The sequence below is a fragment of the Lycorma delicatula genome, chromosome 7 (assembly GCF_047948215.1).
Source record: "Lycorma delicatula isolate Av1 chromosome 7, ASM4794821v1, whole genome shotgun sequence".
In the NCBI taxonomy this organism is placed as follows: Eukaryota; Metazoa; Arthropoda; class Insecta; order Hemiptera; family Fulgoridae; genus Lycorma; species Lycorma delicatula.
The window spans coordinates 15,255,353-15,276,369 of record NC_134461.1 but is presented as its reverse complement, the minus strand read 5'-3'; the positions used below and the strand labels follow the sequence as shown (position 1 = coordinate 15,276,369).

At 33.5% G+C, this 21,017-nt stretch overlaps 1 protein-coding gene across 6 annotated transcripts in view; it reads right to left on the bottom strand.

Annotated features, from left to right (window-relative positions):
* LOC142327347 (apoptosis-inducing factor 3-like) overlaps positions 1-21,017 on the bottom strand; it is a 57,541-nt gene that overhangs the window by 2,940 nt on the left and 33,584 nt on the right. For all 6 annotated transcript variants that reach the window (XM_075370309.1, XM_075370308.1, XM_075370314.1 and 3 more), the window contains 4 exons: positions 18,805-18,938; positions 13,699-14,027; positions 9,495-9,711; positions 1,208-1,458 (listed from right to left, as the gene is read on the bottom strand). In XM_075370309.1, the coding sequence (XP_075226424.1) occupies positions 1,226-1,458; positions 9,495-9,711; positions 13,699-14,027; positions 18,805-18,938 (913 nt within the window). In that variant the 3' untranslated portion in view covers positions 1,208-1,225. The remainder of the gene's footprint in view (positions 1-1,207; positions 1,459-9,494; positions 9,712-13,698; positions 14,028-18,804; positions 18,939-21,017) is intronic.

The following is a 21,017-nucleotide window of genomic DNA, read 5'->3' as shown; positions in this document are numbered from 1 at the left end:
TTATTTATGGTCATTTGATATCAAATGGCAAACCGCAATACAATAATAGCTTACCAAACAACTTAGTCCCTTCCTTAATGATAATGCATATAGTAGTTTATCTTTTAGAAGTAGGTAACCAATTTATTGTGTTGGTCAAATAGTACATTTGATGTCAAATTTTGTATCGTTTGAATGTACAGAGTGTAATTTTTTATTTTGTAATTAATATTTTTGTACATATGTCTGTTTCAGTGAGGTGGTTTGTAAAGGTTGATTCTCATGTAGTTCGTGTTTTTGAAACTTGTGGGTAATGTGTATAAGCATAATGTAGTAAACAAGAGTTTTCAAAATTGACTTCAAATTTATATTACATAGTTTTGATTAAAAAAAAGAAGAAAAAACTAAATGAAAATAAAGAAAGGGATTTGATTATACACATTACATGTACATCTACATTACATTAATTTCCAATAGCAGCTCCAGGCAATTATCACACTTTGACACCATTCTTGCAAACATTTATTGAACAATTTCACACTAGATACTCAGAAAGTTATTAATCCCACCCATAATTTCCTCACCAGTTTCAAAGTGTGAGCAGCCAAACAGACTTTTATCTTAATGAAGAGATGGCAGTCATTATGCAATCTCCATGCTGTAGGGAATGCCAAACACTCCCTCACTTTAAATGCTCAATTAAGACCTACTGAAAGCTACAGAGTGGAAGCACAGAAACAAGTACATTCTTTGTGAGCACCCCTTGCTGTTTAATTTGAAGTAACTTCCCAATCTTTCTACTTGAAGCTTCAGTGGTCCTAAGTTCCATGAACTCTACCTATGGAATCTCTTTGTGACCATGAAACAATGTAGTCATCAATTTTTAGTTTAATTATGTCTGCTTGGTTATTTTTAGTGTTTTAGGTAAACTAACAAACATCTGATCTCTTTTTACTCATTATATTTATATCAAAACATGACCCAATGTGCTGTTTCTCGCAAAAACAAATCACATCACAGATGAGAAGTTAATAGATTCCATATTTCCTTGACTGTTATTTCACCAGCACTAAGTAGAATGGCTGGCAGGTAGATTATTCTGTATTTCAAATAATCTGAAATCAACTTTTTAACATTTCTTGTTTTAGAGCAGTCTAGTCGTTCAATTATAAATCAACAAATGAACACATACAAACTAGAAAAAAAATTAAATATACAAATTACTCACACAACTGGACTGATGTGTTTACACTCCAAAATAAGTTGGTAATTTATCTGGCCAAACAATTTTCTCTTTTGTTACATCACTTTTCTTTAAATTTTTACCATTAGCAAGTATCTCTGCAAATTTTGCAGCCAAAGGATCAAAACCAGCAGTTAAAATAGCATTCACTTTATCATTTTCACAATAATATGCAGCAAACTTTAAATCCTCTAAACTACCTTGTATCACAATACCATCATATTCTCCTGCTACTCCTACAACAGTAAAACATTTTAAAAATTGAAAATTTAATAAATAACATTTATCACTTGGTAACAAAATGACTTTTTTTATAAATATTAGTGTTACAACATTTAATACTAAAGTACAATTTTGTATTAGAAAAATAACTCTGAAGAGAGATTGCGAGCCATTAAGAGACAGAAGCTGTACTATAGATGTTAATGAAATAAGCATAAGTGGAAGCGCCAGACAATGATCCCTGAAAGGACAACAGCTTTTTCAATGATGTTAAAAACATAAACTAACAATGTTTTTAGGGCCTGGACAACAAAATCTTAAAGCTTATCTTTAAATAATATTTGAATACTACATGGCTATTAGCAATGCTAAGTACAGTTAGCCAAATATAATTATTACATAATTTATTATAATTTTATTTTAGGCTCTGTTCATTATTTTCCTATTCTTATGCAATATAACTGCAAACTCCTAATTGATTCTGTAGGTCAGAACTTTTCAAAAGTAAATCATCAGATAATAAGAGTACCATAACCTTAAATTTAAGCATGAATATTGTACAAAAAAAATTAGGCTAGGTAATTTAAAATGGGAAATCAAAAGATTAGATGCTAATAAAAAAATTAGTGAGATAAACTTGAACAGAAGAATTAAGAATTTTTGGTCAGAGGTTTATAGAGAAAATATACAAAATAAGAAAACAGAAATGTAGACATACATCTAATAAAAAGGCAACTGAAGGCACACTATTACAAGCAATACAGTTTTAATTTATTTAATTCACTGAACTGCATTATACTATTGTACATGTCAGTGTGCCAAGCCAATTGTAATGCAGGTAACATCCAGCATTAAAAGTGTAACCACTTTGTCCTCTTATTTTCCATGAACTACAGCAGTTAAAAACTGCTGTAAAATAATATAAAGCAACAAGCAAATACCCCTTACTGCTGTTATGAAACAGCATTTTGTTTATAAATTGCCTCAATTTAGTCAGGTACTTCTAATATGGTATAGTGTTCTAATAGGTTAGTGTTTAAATTCTTTAGGAGCAGGTATTTTTTTTAAAGTGGTATTTGAAACAAAATATTACAAATCATAATGATATTCATCAATCATACTTCAAATGATCACATTTATTTCATCATTTTTCTTGAACAGTTTTCTTTTGCACAGATCAAGAAAAGTGTGAGTGGAGGTTATTTCTAAAAACTTAAATACAGCATATCATTAAAAACTTCACATCACTATTTTTTTTATGAATTTACTTTTAGGTAAATCTAAAAGAATGAAAGATAAAACATCAAAATTTATTATTCAACACAATGGCCAATCTAATTCTACATGTTCGTAAGTGTGTGGAGTCAATTTTTTTCATTAATCTTTCAAGTATTTTCTTTATGAAGATAAAGAGACTTTTTAAAATTTTTACTGCAATCTCCATTGCTCTTTCCATTTTCTACTGAAGAGTCCTACATGGCATTCACTGCAGCTGCTTGCTAATTTGAGTGCCGTTAGGGTTTCACATTCTATTTTGTTTTGTATGAATAATATGTTTAATGTATTAATAATATGTTTATTTATGAATAGTATGTTTTGTATGAATAAGTTGAATGTTTAATGGGCAAATGATATATTTATAATGCACATTTACGTGTAATGTAATATACAGAATGAGAACCTCTAACAAACAAGCCTATAGCATATAAGAAAGGGAATTCTTACAGTTTCATTTGGTTGCTAGTAATGTGCTCCATTCAGTCTGCATCAAGATGGCAACCCTGCAATAAAAAATATTCTACATTCTCCACTTCAATGTTTGTGAGTCTGTGACGACTGTGCAGCATGATTTTCATAAGACAATACTCTGGCACTGCACCTCCTATTACTAAGAGCATTTAATGTCGAAACAAATAGTGTTCAAGAAACAGTGTTTATGTAAAGGAAATTCACAGGTTGCCCCCACGTGTCTGATGAAAATTTGCATCTGTTTTTGTCTTTCGTACATAGCCCAGGAAAGTCCACTCATTGTGCCAGCAGAGAGTTAGTCACTCCTCACATGACTGTCTGGAGTATTTTGTTGGGAAATCCGTGACTCAAACCTTACAGGATTCATTTGTTACAAGGCCTTCACAGAGGAGAAAACAACATCAAGTGAAGTTTTGGGAATTCCTCCTTGATAAGCAGGAAGAAGATGAAAGTTTTCTTTCACACTTAGTGTTCAGAGATGAGATTGTTTCATCTAAGCGCAAAGAACCACTAAACATAAAGGGATATGGGGATCAGAGCTGCCAGATGAAACATTTGAGCATAGATACGCTCCAAAAATCTATAAGTGGATATATTGCAAAACTGGATTTCATCAAAGGTACAAGCAGATCCTGATGAATTCATTTTCCTGCAAAACACAGCTTACACAGGCAAGTTGAAGCATTTCTTAACAATGAACTCCCACAATTGAACTGCCATATGGGGCCTGCTGATTTGACATTTCACTATTGGCCACAAGGTCGCTTGATTTCAATGTCAGTAAGTTTTTCTTTCTGGGATTTGTGAAAGACTCCATTTATGTGCCCCCACTTCCAGCATCTGTGGATGAATTGCAGAACCACATAACAATAGACTGCAATAACATCAGATGTGATTGCTGAAGTATGGGATGAATTTAACTATCGTGTGGAGGTATGTATGTCCATGCACCCAGAGGGGACCATTAATAACAATTTATGAATTATGAGGAAAATTTCATATCAAACTTGTATTTTTAAATTCACTACAAGGTTTCATATTCATCTGTTAAAAAAAAAAATCAAGCCTGCCGGCCTCCGTGGTGCGAGTGGTAGTGTCTCGGCCTTTCACCCGGAGGTCCTGGGTTCGAATCCCGATCAGGCATGGCATTTTTCACGTACGCTACAAAACATTCATCTCATCCTCTGCGGATAAAAATTTCTTAACTGTGCACCCGGAGGTTAAAAAAAAATCAAGCCTATTGAAATGGGATAAATATTTTTGATATGCAGTATATAAATGTAATTATGTTGTTATATAGATACACTTCTAACAAACTATTATTTTGATATTTTTTTCTTTTAATTTATTAAAGCCATTTAAGTGGACGATGACGACGATGTAATAGTGATAATAATGGTGATAGTAGTAATAGTTATAATAATAAATAATAATAATAATAAAAATAAATGGAATATATAAATAATATATATAATAATAATATAAAATTTATATAATAATATATAAATTGCTAGATGTAGCAATACAGCGCATTGGCCCCTACTTTAGCTAAACAGGAGGCCGGTTTGCTAATCACTCCCAGTCAATCAGCTCGTTTACGACTGAACCTTCCACTGGCAGTGGAGGCAGGTAAACAGGTGAGAGCCCAAGATACTTTGGCAGGCAAAAGTATAGCTGTACGACATGCGTCGATAGTTCCATCAACAGGAATTCCTCGACCGAAATATCTTGTTATTAGAAAAAACGCTGGATCGGAAAGCGGTTTTTCAAACATTAGTCCCTTTGTCATAGCTAAGGAACTCGCGACGAAAGCTGGTGGACCATTTAAGGAAGCTAGAAAGACGCAAGCTGGATTATTCATTGAAGCGCATCTACGACGTACAATCAATAGCGAAATTATTAGAAATGGAACAATTGGCGAACATTGACGTTACTGTGGAAGCTCACAGCACACTCAACTACTCCAACGGAGTAGTGGTCTGCCGTGACTTACTTAATTGTAGTAAAGAGCAGATGTTAGTGAGATGGCATCGCAAGACGTCATCGCATGTAGGCGATTGAACATGAGAAGGGATGGTGAAGTGCTACCCTCTTCTTCTCATGTCCTTACTTTTAATAAGCCATCGTTGATTGAAAAAATAAGGAATCCATCGGTTGGATGTGCGCACCTATATCCCACTCCCGATGAGGTGTTTCAAATGCCAACGTTTTGGTCATATCTCGGACAGATGCAGTCGTGAAGAGATTTGTGCGAGTGGCCAAGTAATCCATGTGTATTACTTGAAAGTAACACACTTTAAGCCAGAACATGACTTCCGTCTACGTGAATATGATGTGATACGTGCAGATGTATTTGATCGACGAGCAAGCGGTGGTGTTGCCACTCTTGTACGTTCACATTTGTCTTTTCAATGAATACAACTAAATACTATGTTACAAGCTGTCGCTGTATGTTTATCATCTCCAGTTGAAGACTCCGTCTGTAACATATATCTGCCGGACGGCAACTGGAACATTGACGATCTGCTAAACTTATATGGCCAACTCCACGGCCGATGATTCTGGTGGGGGATTTCAATGCACATGACCCACTTTGGGGTTGACAACAATTGGAACGCAGAGGGCGCAATGTCGAAGAATTTATATCGAACACCGAGCTACTCCTGTTAAACAAGGGTGCGGGAATATTTTTCAACATACGAAACGGTGAAACTTCGGCCATAGATTTATCATTTTGCAGTCCAGTATTGTCGCTTTCCTTAGATTGGAATGTTGACCGACACCTTCACAGAAGTGACCACTTACCGATTATAATTACAACAAATATACAGCGGAAAGCACCAAAGTTTATTCAGTGGTGGTGTCTTAAACGTACCAATTGGATTAGCTATACAGACAGCGTCATTATGCCAAGTTGTACTGGAAACATCGATGAGATTATAACAGAGGCAACGCGGGCAATTTAAAATTCGGCAAAGGAAAACATTCCTAAAACCACTCCAACTTCGACCAAACCAAGTGCACCGTGGTGGGGAGTCGAAGGAAATATAGCAATTAGCAGGAGAAGGAAATATAGCAATTAGCAGGAAAAGGAAAGCCTTCAATCTGTTCAGGAAACGTCCTACCGTGGAGAATCTAATATCTTTTAAAAGACATCGTGCCTACTCCAGACGCACCATATTATCTGCGAAAAAAGCATACGTATCCTCCATCGATAGTAACACATCTGCTACGCAAGTATGGAAGAAGGTTTTGTTTTCATTCGTTGAATTCAATAATGTTCTACAAAACTCCAGTGATACTTCACCTTGATATGACGATGTTCCATAGGCATTCGTCAAGAAGCTTAAGGTCGATGATAAAGCGTGGATTACACTTGCTTAATAGAATATGGACCTTAGCCTCATATCCACAAATGAGGAAAGAAGCAGTGATCATACCACATTTGAAACAGGGGAAAGATCCTTTAGATACTAAGAGTTACAGACCAATATCTCTAACATAGTGTATTGGCAAACTTTTAGACAAAATGATGAATGCTCGTTTAGTATGGTTATTGGAAAGGAGGCAGCTCCTTTCGCCATATCAAATCGAATATAGACAGCATCGTTCTACAACTGACAACATGATACTTCTTGAGAACGCTATACAGAATGCTTTCATTAACAAAAAGCACTTCGTAGGTGTATTTTTCGATCTTGAAATCATTTGATATGACGTGGAGGTATGGAATTTTAAAACAAATGTATGAATGGGGACTACGTGTAAATCTCCCCATGATTATGGCCAGCTATTTATCTCAGCGAACCATAAGAGTACGCATTGGCAACACCTATTCGACAAGTAGGCGTTTGCAAAATGGGGTTCCGCAGGGAGCACCCTGTTTACAATTGCTGTCGATAGGGTTCTACAAGGAATACCACTACGAATTGGTAAATGTATGTATGTCGACGATCTGGCGATTTTCTATGCCAGCACGGAAACTGCAATGGTCCGCTATAAGTTACAGCGAGCAATCGATGATATTGTTGATGCAATTCAAAAGTCTGGCTTCAGGTTTTCGACCGAAAAGTCATTTGCCGAGCATTTCAGTCGCTTTAGAGGGGCGCACCCTAGTCCACAACTTACAATAAAGGGAGTTAGAATTCTGTATAAAGAAGTCGGGTTTTTGGGACTAATCTTCTATAGTCTTACGTGGCGTCCTCATGTACGACAATTGGCAGCTAAATGCAAATGGGCGTTAAAAATAATCAAATGTATGTCAAATATCAATTGTGGATCAGATCGAGAGGTTCTTCTACGTCTGTATACTTCATTGATACTATCAAGGATCGACTACGGCCGTGTTATTTATTCCTCGGCTCGAAAGAGCTGTCTCAAATGCCTTGAACGTCGTACAAAATGCCAGAATTCGATATGCGACTGGAGCGTTTCGCGGCAGTCCCATCGACAGCCTCATATGTGAATCAAAATTGTCTCCACTACGTTTTTGAAGAGACATCCTGTTACTGCACTATGCGGTCAATGCCACATCTTCATCGCACATGTAAATACGCCAGCGTTCATTGGGCATCCTTTCCAAGAAGCTTACAACCGGCGTCAGACCTATACCAGGCCGGCCGGAATCAGAGTTCGAGAATTGATGGACAAGTACAACATTGTGCGCAAGAGTTGCAAATCAACAGTGTGTGAATCGCCACTGTGGCTGCTTCCATTGACCTTTTTTCAAATGGATCTGACACGTTTTATGCACTGCAATTCTCAGGAAATAACTCATCATTTTCAAGAGCTTGTGAGTGAACACAACCAGGTCCTGGTTTTCTACACGGATGGCTCTAAGACGGCGAACGGCAGTGGCAGTGCCTTCCATTGTTGTGGCATTAGTCATTTGTGGTCCTTGCTGGCAATTGCATCTGTTTATACAGCTGAGTTGTGTGCCACTTTGCAAGCTCTGAGGTACTGTGAGCACTATAATGTACCATCCTTTTTAATCTGCAGCGACTCACGAGTAGTATTCAGCACTGCAAGATGCGTACTCGACGGATCCCTTGGTGAAAATGATTCTTGCACAGCTTCAGGTGTTAAGCAAGAAGGGGCAACAGAGCACATTGATGTAGATCCCGGACACTCCGATATTGCTGGTTACGAGGCTGCGGATGAGGCAGCTCGAGTGGCTGTTAAGGAGCCTGAGCCCAATGGAATACCCATCAGATCTGGCGATGTTAAGTGTCACATGTCTGCCTGTGTCAGACGTGAATGGCACAGAGTTTGGGGTGGGTTAACCACAAAACTTAACGCCGTGAAAGACTCCTCACAAGTGGACCACTCCACTTCTGATCAAAAGGAGAGCAGGTTGTTATAACACGGTTGCAAATAGGGCATACGAACCTAACGTCTAGTTATATGTTGACTGGTGGCAATCAACCAGTTTGTGAGGGATGTCAGCAACCGTCGACAGTCAAGCACTTACTGGAGGATTGCATCATACATCGCGGTCTGCATTGTCAATTCGAAATAGAAGGAGGAATAAGGAGAATTTAAGAAATGAGGAATGTGTTATTAAAGACTTGCTGCTTTTTCTTTATATGGCCAGACTCTTCTATTGTATTTGAATTTAATCTTCGGAGGCATGTCTTCCGACATATACTCTGTGTCAAGAGCGGATAGTTATTATTGGTCTGTTTGCTTCATATATTCTCTCTCCTCTTTCACTCTGTGTTATTTCCTCTCTTCTTTCTTTAGCATGAAAATTTGATTAACATAAAAAAATATTACTGGAAAAGGTCATTTCATGTTACATGATTCTTTCTAATATATATTTTTGATATGATGCCCTAATAAGTTGTAGTCAAAGTGACATGTATGCAGCTCAGATATTGTAAGTCATGAACAAGATGCAAGTTAAAAAAAAGAATATCATAAACTTCTTAACAAGCTTTGATATAATGTAAATGAAATCTTATAAATTCAGCAAAACTATCAGGTAAAAACATGTTAACAAAACTTTTTAAATTAAGACAAAAAATAATTCAAAGAACTTAGTTGAATTACAAGAGTGGAGCATGCTTTCAATTCTAACATGTATTGACTGACAAATAATAATTTTGGTTTTTAGTCAATGAACACTTATATCATTTATAATAAAATTGAATATGAATTCTGTCTATTCACTAAGAAAATCACTATAAATATTTTTTAAAAATTCAGATTCATTAATTCTAATTATTTTATGATCAAAGTTTTTGAATAAACGTTTCAGTACAACATAAATCATAATTTAAGTAATAAAAGAAAAAGGTACCTGCATAACGAAAACTAAGACCAAAAAGTACTGTCCAGAAGAAAGGCACAGTTTGAAGAGGTTTCACTTTGCCAGCCATATTTAAAGCAGCGATATAACCATGGTAATGAGCTAATTGCCAGTGTCCAATAGATGCCTGCTTATCATTATTAGCAAATACTGGTGCATAAGCTATGTCACCTCCAGCATAAATTCCCTTTACATTTGTCTCTAAAAACTAAAATGAAAAAAGTATTATTTATCATCTAATACTTTGATATAAAATTCCTTATAAAAAAAATTCTCATATAAAAACACATGACAAGAAATTCTTTTTTATCTGTCCAATTACTGTTTTATAACCCTCAAGAACAGATTCATATATATTAATAAACTTAAGTACTAGGTAACCTAAGTTTAATGTGACATTTTACTAATACAAATTATAAACATGGAAATTCAGTTTAAAAAATTAAAAGAAGCAAATATTATTATTTTATTTACAATTATTATTTTTGAAAAATTTATATTTTAATAGAAAATAACTAGTAATTAAATTTTCTTGTTGATTCTGATGAACAAAAAGATGAAAATATGATTTCAATCAGCAAAGTTATGACAGAAATTATATAAGACTTAAATTAAACTCTTTCAGTAATTCTGATCGGTGAACAATCTTAAACAACCTTGATTGGAAAACATAAATATAAAAGCAACAATCTTCACTTTAATATGCAAAAATAGATATGTTAAATGTTGTCAGAAAATATATATTATACTCCATGATATTTTTTTCTCTATTGGCACAAATTCTAATGGTGCAAATTTTTTTGTAATACGGTTTTTTGTAATAACAATGTACATTGGTTTATATAATGAAGCTCTGAGTTGTTAAAAACAAAAAATGGATATGTTTCTAAACTTTGTTTGACAGTAAACATTAAAACTTGTTTATTTTCGCCACTGTATAAACAATGCCTATTTAAATAATGCAACATTAAAATTTAAAAATATTATAAATGTAAACAGATTACTTTAACACTATTTGATGGTAATGGTAACACTAATCATCCTGATAATCCATGAAAAATGTTAAAATAGAAGATTCTTAACAATTTTAAGTTGAAAGCATGGGAAAGAGTTAATGACAATGAAAATAATTTTAAATCATAATAATTGTAAAAGTATTATATTTATAAATTCAAATGATAAACTAGCTAAAAATTTGTTACCACAACAATTTATCTTAGGTGGAACAATAATTCTAAAAAAAATTTCTAACAGTATCTTGGCTGTACTTAGTTTATTTTTAGACCACAAAATTTGCCTATAGTAAATTTTTATTACCCAAAAAAGTTCAGTTTTATGCAAATATTACAGTAACTGAAACTATAAATAAAAAAGTTTCTTTTTACTATTTAGCATTTGGAATAAAAAAGGACCTAAAAATAGGGCTCAAAATAATAAAACTACATTCAATTAAAAACATAAACATATTAAGTGCAAATAAAGAGCTATTTTAATTGATTATTAAAGTAAATTGGAAAACAAGAAAATGCTCAAAAACAGTAATGGTTTTTGAAGAGCTAAACATCCTTAGGATGTTATTACATATTAACAATGTCTGAAAATACATAATAAAGTATCTGTTAAGGTTGCTACCACATTTTGATCTAAGAATGGAGTAACCAATGTAGTGTTTTGTAGTAAAAAAAAAACCTTAATGTGGGGATGAAAAAACTGAAATTGTCGATGTCCAAGTACATTATCAATAAAGAGAAGGCCCTGCAGTTAGAGAAGTTAAGAGAATGGCATTATGAGTTAAGATTTTACAGCTGAAACTTAACAGTGTTAAACTGTCAATAAACAGTCACCTTTGTACGCACTACTGGATCACCAAAAAATGGTAAACTATCTTTATTTTTACTCATAAGAGTATCCAGCTTTTAATTTTTGTAAATTATTATTGGTTTAATAAAAAAAAACTCCACGAGATTAAAACAGAAATTTATCATTGTAAGTTATTTGTTTTGTTAATCTGCCTTTGATACTTTAAATCTGAACAGAGTGCATAACAAGAAAGGATTCAGCATGTGCTTCGACAGCGTTTCAGGATCAATCCACCTTTAGCTAAGAATATTTGTCGCTGGTATAAATGATGAAGAATCGGGGTGATTATGTAAGAGAAAAAGATCCAGAGCAACCCTTACACTTCAGAAGAAAGTGTACAATAAATTCAAGAAGCTTTTCAGAGAAGACTGAAAAGTCCACTCATAACACTAGTCAAGAACTTGTGATCCCTCATATGACTGATTGGTGTGTGTTAACACGATGCTTGCATTTCAGGCTGTACCAATTGCAACCGGAAAGTTTTTTGTGATATGATCTCAGTTGACATAGAAAACAATAGGTTCTTACCGCAGTTAATTTTTAGTGATGAAGCAACATTTCATTGTAAGTTTCACGTCACAATTTTTGCGTATGAGGACTTGCAAATTAATTTACATGAGATTGTACAGCAGGACTGAGATTCACCAAAAGTTAATGATTTTCATGCAGTTTTGTTTAAAAAAATTGACGGCCCTTTCTTTTTTTAAGGAAACAGTAACAGGGCATTTTTATCTTAATTGTAGCAAGATTGGCTTTTTCCACAACTAAATGAAGACTGAAAATTCATTTTTCAACAAGTTGGGGCCTCGCCACATCGGCACAACTGAATACATTGGTTTCTAAATGAAACACTGCTTCGATGCTAGGTAGGGCATACAGGAGCTAAAGACTTAATAGACTCTTGGCCCCCTAGATCCCCAGTCATTACAACTTGTAACTTTTTCTTGTGGAGATATGGGAAACAGAGTGTTTATGTTTCATTGCTGATTTGGATGAACTGTAAATCAGGATCACAACTGCAGCAACTTCTGTACCAGAAGACTGTTTACAATGTGTTGGGGAAGAGTTCAACTATCATCATGATATTATCTCAGAAATAGATGGAAGGCAGTCACATAGAACATTTGCAATTTGGCAAGTGAAATTTTAAACATTTTTCAATAGGTTTGTCTGCTAATTGTAACATATATTTATTATGAAATATATCTATTTGAAATCAGGTCATTCTTTCTGATACATTCTGTATTTTATTGTATTCAAATGAGAAAGGATGTAATGCAGTAAAACATAGTGTTATTTGATCTGGAAAAAAAATTGGTAACTATTTGAAAAATGGATAACAAGGGACTTTACACTCTCTGTGATAAGATGCCAAAGTGAACAGCTGCAAAAGGTTTTTTAATATGAAATTTTAATGTTAATAGTTTAAATGTTAATAGTATACTTATATTAAATAGCAATTAAAATTCAAGGTGATAATTTAAAGATCAAAATATTCTTTAACTTAAAATGTTACTAACAACTCTTTTTGGTAGTTCATTTATATATATTGCTTTTATATGGATACAAATACTAGATAGTGGATATTGGTGTTTGTTGGTGGTTGGGATTCAATTAACTCAGATGTCTGAACAATTGACAAGGAGTCAATTAACCTCGGCCTGAGTCTGTACAAGACTACACTTCATTTACATGTCATATAGATCATGCTCATCTCATTCGGCCATGAGGAGGTTGCTTTTATTGCTCACTAGTTGAAAAGATTTCAATGTACATACACATTAGAAAAATAAAATAATAAAAAAATTTATATATTTTGATTTTGGTAACAACTAAACTGGTCTTATTACATTAATGTTTTTGACATTAAATATAATGACAGTAAAATGGTACTTATAAAATCTGAACTGAAATAAATAAATAACATAGTGAATGAAATTACATAAATACACAAGTTATTGTTACAGGTTGGATGACAAAGTAATATGAAATGCAGATAGTTATTTGCATTGATAGTTATCACTTCTTTAGATTTATTATATTTTATAGTTGATAGTAACATTTATAATTGTTTTTTCTCAGCACAAAATCAATAAAAGCATAACCATTGCACATAAAATTAAAATCTTATATTAAAAACAGTTTATAAAAGAAAAGCTGAATATTTTATTTTCTTACATAAAAATAACTGAAGGTAAATTTAATGGAGTCATAAAAATTACAGGAAAAAAAAGCAGAATGAAGAATGAGTGGTTAATAAAAAAGTGTTACAACTTTTTTAAATAATTAGATTGTAATTAAATAAATAGTACAAAACAGGCATAATAAAGCTTACCCGATCAACTGGTATAGTACCATCCATCCTCATAATTACTTCACTACCCGCCAAAAATTCTGTATTATAGTCAACACCGATACCAACCACAACAACATCAGCTGGCAAAACAGTACCATTTTTTAAATGAACCTCTGAAACTACACCATTATTTCCAACATATTTTTCAACTCCAGTCTTCAATACAAATGCAATACCTTTTTCTTTAAATAATTGTAAAATACGAACACCAATTACTTCACCCAACTGCACATCAAACGGCACTTTACTTCTGCTTACAACAGTGACTGATTTCACTTTTCCCATAGCATAACTAGCAACTTCCATTCCTGTAAAAAAAAATTACATATCATTTAATCACAACAATTGTATTAGTTACGGCTCCTCCTCTGAATCCACCAGTGATTTAATAATTTGTCTGAAGTTATCATTACTGATAAATCAATATATTTTTTTATGTTCATAAATTTTGAGAAACATGGCGCATCGGTAAAAATACATATAAACTATTTATATAATTATAATTTCCAATTTTGCCAGACACATCATAGAACATAATCACAATTACAATCCAAATAATTTTAATAAAATTATGAGTATTCTAATAAACTTCACAAAACAAATATTTTAGAAAGATGTTATATACTTAAATATTAAAATAATGATAGATGAACAAACAAATCTTGAAAATTATATCTTATTCACCACATATATGAGGGTAAGTCAATTATTATCCACAATTTAGTTATATTTTTGTTTATGTAGGTAGTACTGTAGTGTTGCGTAGATGACAGATGCGTGGTTTAATTGTTGTTATATCTGTGCAGGTTTGATGCTGCTAGGTTAGTTCCATTATCGGTGCCCTGCCTTTAACTATGGCTGCTTTGCTTTCTGTTTGCACCAAAGAACAGCAACGTTCAGTGATCAGTTTTTGTGGTTGGAAGGTGTTATCAAGAGCTGAAATTCATCGAAGACTTTTGGTGCAGTACAAGAACAGTGTGTTACCGCAACAGTGTGTCTACAAATGGATTGAAAAATTCAAAAATGGTCGCACAAGTTTACGCGCGATGAAGGAGCCGGACGTCTGTTTACCGCCACAAATGAGGAAAACACTGAGCGTGCACATGACATGGTTTTCTTAGACAGACGAGTAACTATTGATGAAGTGGCACATCATCTGCAAATTAGTCACGGTTCTGCATATGAAATCACCCACAACAGACTTGGGTTTCATAAACTCTGTGCAAGATGGGTCCCAAAACAACTCGCACAGCTGTATAAACAAATGCGCTTGGACATCTGCCAAAAACATTTGGATTGCTATTGTAACGAATGGGACATCTTCTTAGACAGAATCATCACTGGTGACGAAACATGGATCCATCATTACAACCGGAGAGTAAACGGCAGAGTATGGAATGGAAACATCCAAATTTATCCTGCAAAAAAAAAATTCAAGGCCCAACCATCCGCAGGAAAACTGATGCTTACGGTTTTTTGGGACTCATAAGGCCCAGCACTGCAACATTATGAGGAAAGGAGCACGACAATAAACAGTGTGCATTACAGTGAAATGCTTACTGCCAAGCTGAAGCCTGCAATTCGAAGCAAACGCTGAGGACTGCTGTCGAAACGTGTTGTGTTATTGCATGATAATGCCCGTCCACATACTGCTGCCCACAGTGCTGAAACGCTCTACAAACTCAACTTTGAAGTACTGGCTCATCCTCCATATAGTCCTGATCTTGCCCCTTCTGAATACCACTTGTTTGCTCCACTCAAAGAGGCATAAAGGGACCATCGATTTACCTTGGATGAAACAGTGAAAGAAGCGGGGCATTCCTGTCTCACAGCTCAAATGAAAACCTTCTTTTATGAGAGCATCATGAAGCTTGTGCAACAATGGAAAAAGTGCGTTGAAATGCAAGGGGACTATGTTGAAAAATGATGTGCATGTAAGTTTCATATTTGTATTGCAATAAAATTTATATATAGATTGCGGATCATAATTGACTTACCCTCGTATATTAAACAATAATTCTGAATCTTAGGCTGGTAAAACTGTTTCATACTAATAAATGTAACAATTGTGACCTTCTTACTGACAAGATGGATAACACTGACCGATGGATTTACCATTTTGACAATCAATTGTTATATTTATTTGATTACAATTATTGATATGTGAAGTAAAGATTTATAATATATATCACATCATTGTTTCTGAGGATGGAGTAATAATCTTTGAAACTGCACAACAAACATAGTTAATATTAATGAATGCGGGTAAATGGAAATTATAATTATATAAATACTGTTCATAAAGTTTTGAATATATTCCTGGAATACACAGCTAGAAACCTACATCAGCTGCTTCATTGTATTAATTTTATAAAAGATTTATATAACTAACACATCTTGTCTCCTGTGTTGATATTGTTCAGAAAATTTCTATTTTGATTGACCATAATGACAGCACAGCGATTAATTTTCTGCAATTAATTTTTTTTTTAACTTCTTTGTGTTAAACTACTCTTTCTCTCTCTCTCTCTCTCTCTCTCTGCATTATATGTGCTTCTATAGACTTATCTCTTCTACTTGACTTATCTTCTCAGAAAATAAAAGTCAACTGCAACCATTTATATTTAACCTTATCATAATATTAAAAAGCATTTTTTTTTCTATAATGGCAATTTACATTTTTTCTCTTCTGATATGGCACTCTTTCTAAATATTTAATGATGTAAAAGAAGAAATCATTTTTTTTGAAGATACAATAATAAGCAAACTAAAATTCAATATGTTACAGAAGTATTAATGTTTTGTAATTTACAATGTGAATTTTTTTATGTGTGAATGTACTAAATAAAATAACTACATTTCTGCAGTCAATACTTAACTCCATTCAACAGTAGGACTATTTTTACAACTGTTTTATTTTTATGAATCTTTAGGGATAAAGAAAAGTAAGTTTGCTTTTTAATTATCGTAAAAATTATTTTATACAGAAGTCTTTAAGAAACAAAACATCCTAATTTTTAATAACAATCCAGCATTAAAAAGTAATCATTAGGTTACATTATTCCTCTATTGGTTAGGTACCCTTATAAATCCATATTGTTGTGTTGTTTGTTGCAAAATTTCACACATGTTTTCCACAGTTTGCTGTAGAACAGCATTCAGGTGCATATGTTTTTCAAATGAAAATGATTGAACTCTCTGAAAAAATGTATTCATGTAACAGACCTGAATAAAATGTTTATTTTAATGAATAAAACTGCTCAATTGGTCTTTCATATCTGCAAAATTTGTGATAGTTTTCTTAAATATATATGAAAACTGTAATAAATAAAAGTAATATGAATATTTCTAAGAATTTAAAATGTTATTAATATAAAACATACAAAATGTATTTAAAAATAAAAAGTAAGCGTAAAATGTAAAATTCTGCATCAATTTAAAAAAACGTTAATGTCTAGAGCACAATATATAAAATATAATATTTTAGACACACAAGGGTGAATCAAATAACAGTAATATTTTTTTATAAATTTACTGATTACATACACAATTTATACTTTCATCATTTATCTATATAGTCTCCTGTTCAATCTATGTTCTTTTGTGAATGATTTGGAAGCTTGAATATTCTTTGTTAATAAGAAGTTTGAGACAAGACGTCAAGCAGTTGCTCACATGCTCCTCAACATCTTCATTGATTCTGAATCATTCCCCTCCAAGCGATTCTTTCAGGGTATAAACAAAAAAATAGTCACAAGGAGACAAATTTGAACTGTACGGCTGTAGGAAAGGTGGTTGAGGGTTTCCAGTGCATTTTTCCCAATTTATCCCTTTAAAATCGCAGTGTATGGCGTGGCGTTGTCATGGAGACAACGCCAAGCTATCAGACAGACATCTCTAATGGGCACATCCTGTCTTTTGTTTCGGTAGATGGCTTTTATGGACTGTAGTAGCTGGCAATAAGCCACATTCACAGTTTGTTGATTGTGGAGAAAATCAATGAGTAAAACTCCCTACCCTTAAGTCAAAAAAAATTGAAGAACTTTTCTGGCTAACAGATGGGTTTTGGCCTTCACTAGGCGGCCCCCATCCTTCCTTCACCACTCCTTACTCACCATTTTTGACTCCGGAGTGTAATGATGGACCCATGTCTCAAAAAATGTGACGATGCGCCCCAAAAAATCATCCCCTTCTTGTCGAAATCAATTCAAAAGTCTCTCATAGATTTCCAACCTGACCTGTTTTTGATTTCCGGTCAACAACCTCAGAACTCATCAAGCACTAATCTTTCTGAAGCCAAGATGATCAGCGAGTGATAATGGATTTCAGCTATGGGAGTCCCATAGCTGACACCCACTTCTGATGCGATTTCTTGAACAGTGAACCAGCGATCACCTTTGATAAGCTGTTGAACAGCACAGATGTTGTCAACTGTGAGACTTGACCTTCGGCATCAATCACATCTTTCTTTTTCTACACTTTCTCACCTGTCCTTAAATTGTCTGGCCCACATATATAATCAGTTCTGGAACAGTGTAACACCACCAAACTGTACTTTTAAACGAGTTCAAATTTCTGTGGGTTTAATGCCTTCATTAGTTAAAAACATCTTGATTATACGTTGTGCAACAGACAATAGAACCTCTTGTATACTCATGGCTGTAGTGATGTCAGAGGAGCTAATTTAGCTGGTCCCCCCTCTCTAACACACCAAACTTTAACTCCCCTAACTCCACCATCCACCTCGGAACTGCTTGCTATGTAGAATATCACAATTATGTTTAAATTTGATTCACCCTCATATTATATTATGAAAATACATTTAAAAATACTTAATTTTTTTCATAATTTTACAATAATTGATTATTGTGCTTGAATAAGTTAATTATCAAATCTGTTAATTAAACAGACTTCCAGTCATTAGCCAAGGCATGCCTCACCAAATATCTTCCAAACAATGGGTTAACTAAAGTCCAAAGATTTATAAATCTATCCAATAATAATTGTCATTCCAAATTTTATAGGTTTTAATTTTTAAATTTTCCAAATTCTTAATTCAGATTAAAATTTTCAGAAAAAAAATACCAATGAATGATGAGCCAATGATAACAAGATTTGCATCTTTACTGAGTGCTCCATAAATTTTTTTTCCATCATCAATAGTTCTTAGAGAAAAAATGTTTTCCAAATCACTACCATGCATTTTAATTCTGCGCCCCCTGTAAAATAAACACAAAGCAATGGATAACTAATATGTTACATTTGGTATATGTCAAAATTTTTAACATCACATCATAATTTTTCAAACAATATTCCGGTTAATTTCTTTCTTATTTGGGCAGCCAAATCAATGTATCGCATAGAGTGCAAGTAAGTGTACACAGATAATCATTTTGAAAATGTAAAAATTTTTATCAAATAATAACATAAATATCTAATATGCTGAAGCTACTTTAATGGTGTTTAATTCGGTAAAAGCTATCTAACAAGACTTAATATTAGAGATGCAGCAGATATGTCAACTGATTTCATTTTTATGATTACAGTTTAGTGATTATGAAGAGATAAAAATATTTTAAAATAAAATATAAGAATCATCCAAAAAGCAAGGAACATCAACAAATTAAAAACAAGTATTAATTAAAAAATATAGTATTTATAACAAAACCTTTATTTCTCTACATAGTCAGCATTATCACACTATCAGTAGTTTTTCAGCCATTAAGTAACAGCTTTTTAACTTTATCTTCACATCCATAAAGTCAAAAGATTTCTAAGCTTAAAATCTAATGAAAATTACTGGGGGTCAGATTATGGCAAATGCTTAAATACTTTGCAGACAAATTTTTTATGTTGTTGCAATCCAAATCCAAGTGAGTATTATTATGAAACAAAACAATCCCACTTCACAGTAGGCCACATTGTTTTCTATTTCAAGAAAAAGCCAATTAAATAAACACTGTTAAGCCATGAACTCATAGTTGTTTCATTTAGTATAAATATTATTTATTATTGTTATTTAGTAAGAAGCCAAGAAAATATTTTCCATGTGCTTGGAGTTTACTTTACTTCATACAATTTTAAAGTAATCCTTGAATGATTCGAATCAAGTAATTAGATTTAATTTCAGTGGTTTTATAACAGATTCATATTTCATCATCATTATCAGGGGGGGGGGGGGAAGCTGTTCACATCCATAACAGAATGTTACATGTGTCCCCGTAGTTAACACTAAATGAGTAGAGATAAAAAACCACCAGACTTTCGTTCTTTTGATCTCCTGGTGAAAAATTCCAATGAAAACAAGGCAAACCAAACTTTGTAACAGTCCTCCTCAGGAACTTTTGACAATTGGCTCCAGAATAAGAGTATGCCAAAACAACATAGAAGGCATCAGCCACAGTAAAAGTGAATGCACTAGTAACTTAGAAATTAAACTTAAACTTGATGTTATCACAATCCAGGAAACACACGCAGCTGACAATTGCCAAATTCAATCACAAAGCTTTATACCAGGGTACAATTTTGCTGCAGCAATAAATCATCCAAAATATTTGCCACACATATTCGAATAGGTATTGATAATGTTTTGATAACCCACTCATCTTCCATACAAGATCTTTTTGTACTAGCTTTAAAGGTCAAAGAAACGACAATCGTCAATATTTGTAAAACTCCAAATGCACAGTGGCCTAATGGCGTAATCCCAATTTTTAATCATCTATCTATATATACAGGAGATTTTAACTCACACCACCAAATTTGGAGATATAATGACAATACACAAGGTGTAATCCTAGTAGACTGGGCAGAGAGAAGCAACCTTAAACTACTCTTTGATGCTAAGCAGAAACCCACATTTCAGTCTGCAAGATGGAGGAGGGGCTACAATCCTGAACTAACTTTTATAACCGCAGGTGTACAACTACATCATGCTGTTAGAGAAGTTACTTTACAACTTTCCAAATTCTCAACACAGACCAATAGTCACCACTATAGGTATAACAATTTCCTATCAACTGTTCTCTTCCCTTACCTAGATGCAATTTTAGAAAAGAAAACTGGATAAATTCAACAAGCAACTAGAGGATGACACCAGGTGGATCCCATCAAAAATAGAGAACTACAAAAGATTTGCTGCTCTAGTAATCAGCACTGCCAAAAAACATATCCCCCAAGGCGTAATAAAATCCTACATTCCCTGTTGGATTAAAGAGTGCCAAGAACTGTGCAATGTTTACGAATACACAAAAGACCAAGCAATATGCAAGTAATTGCTAGAAGCCCCAAAAAATGCT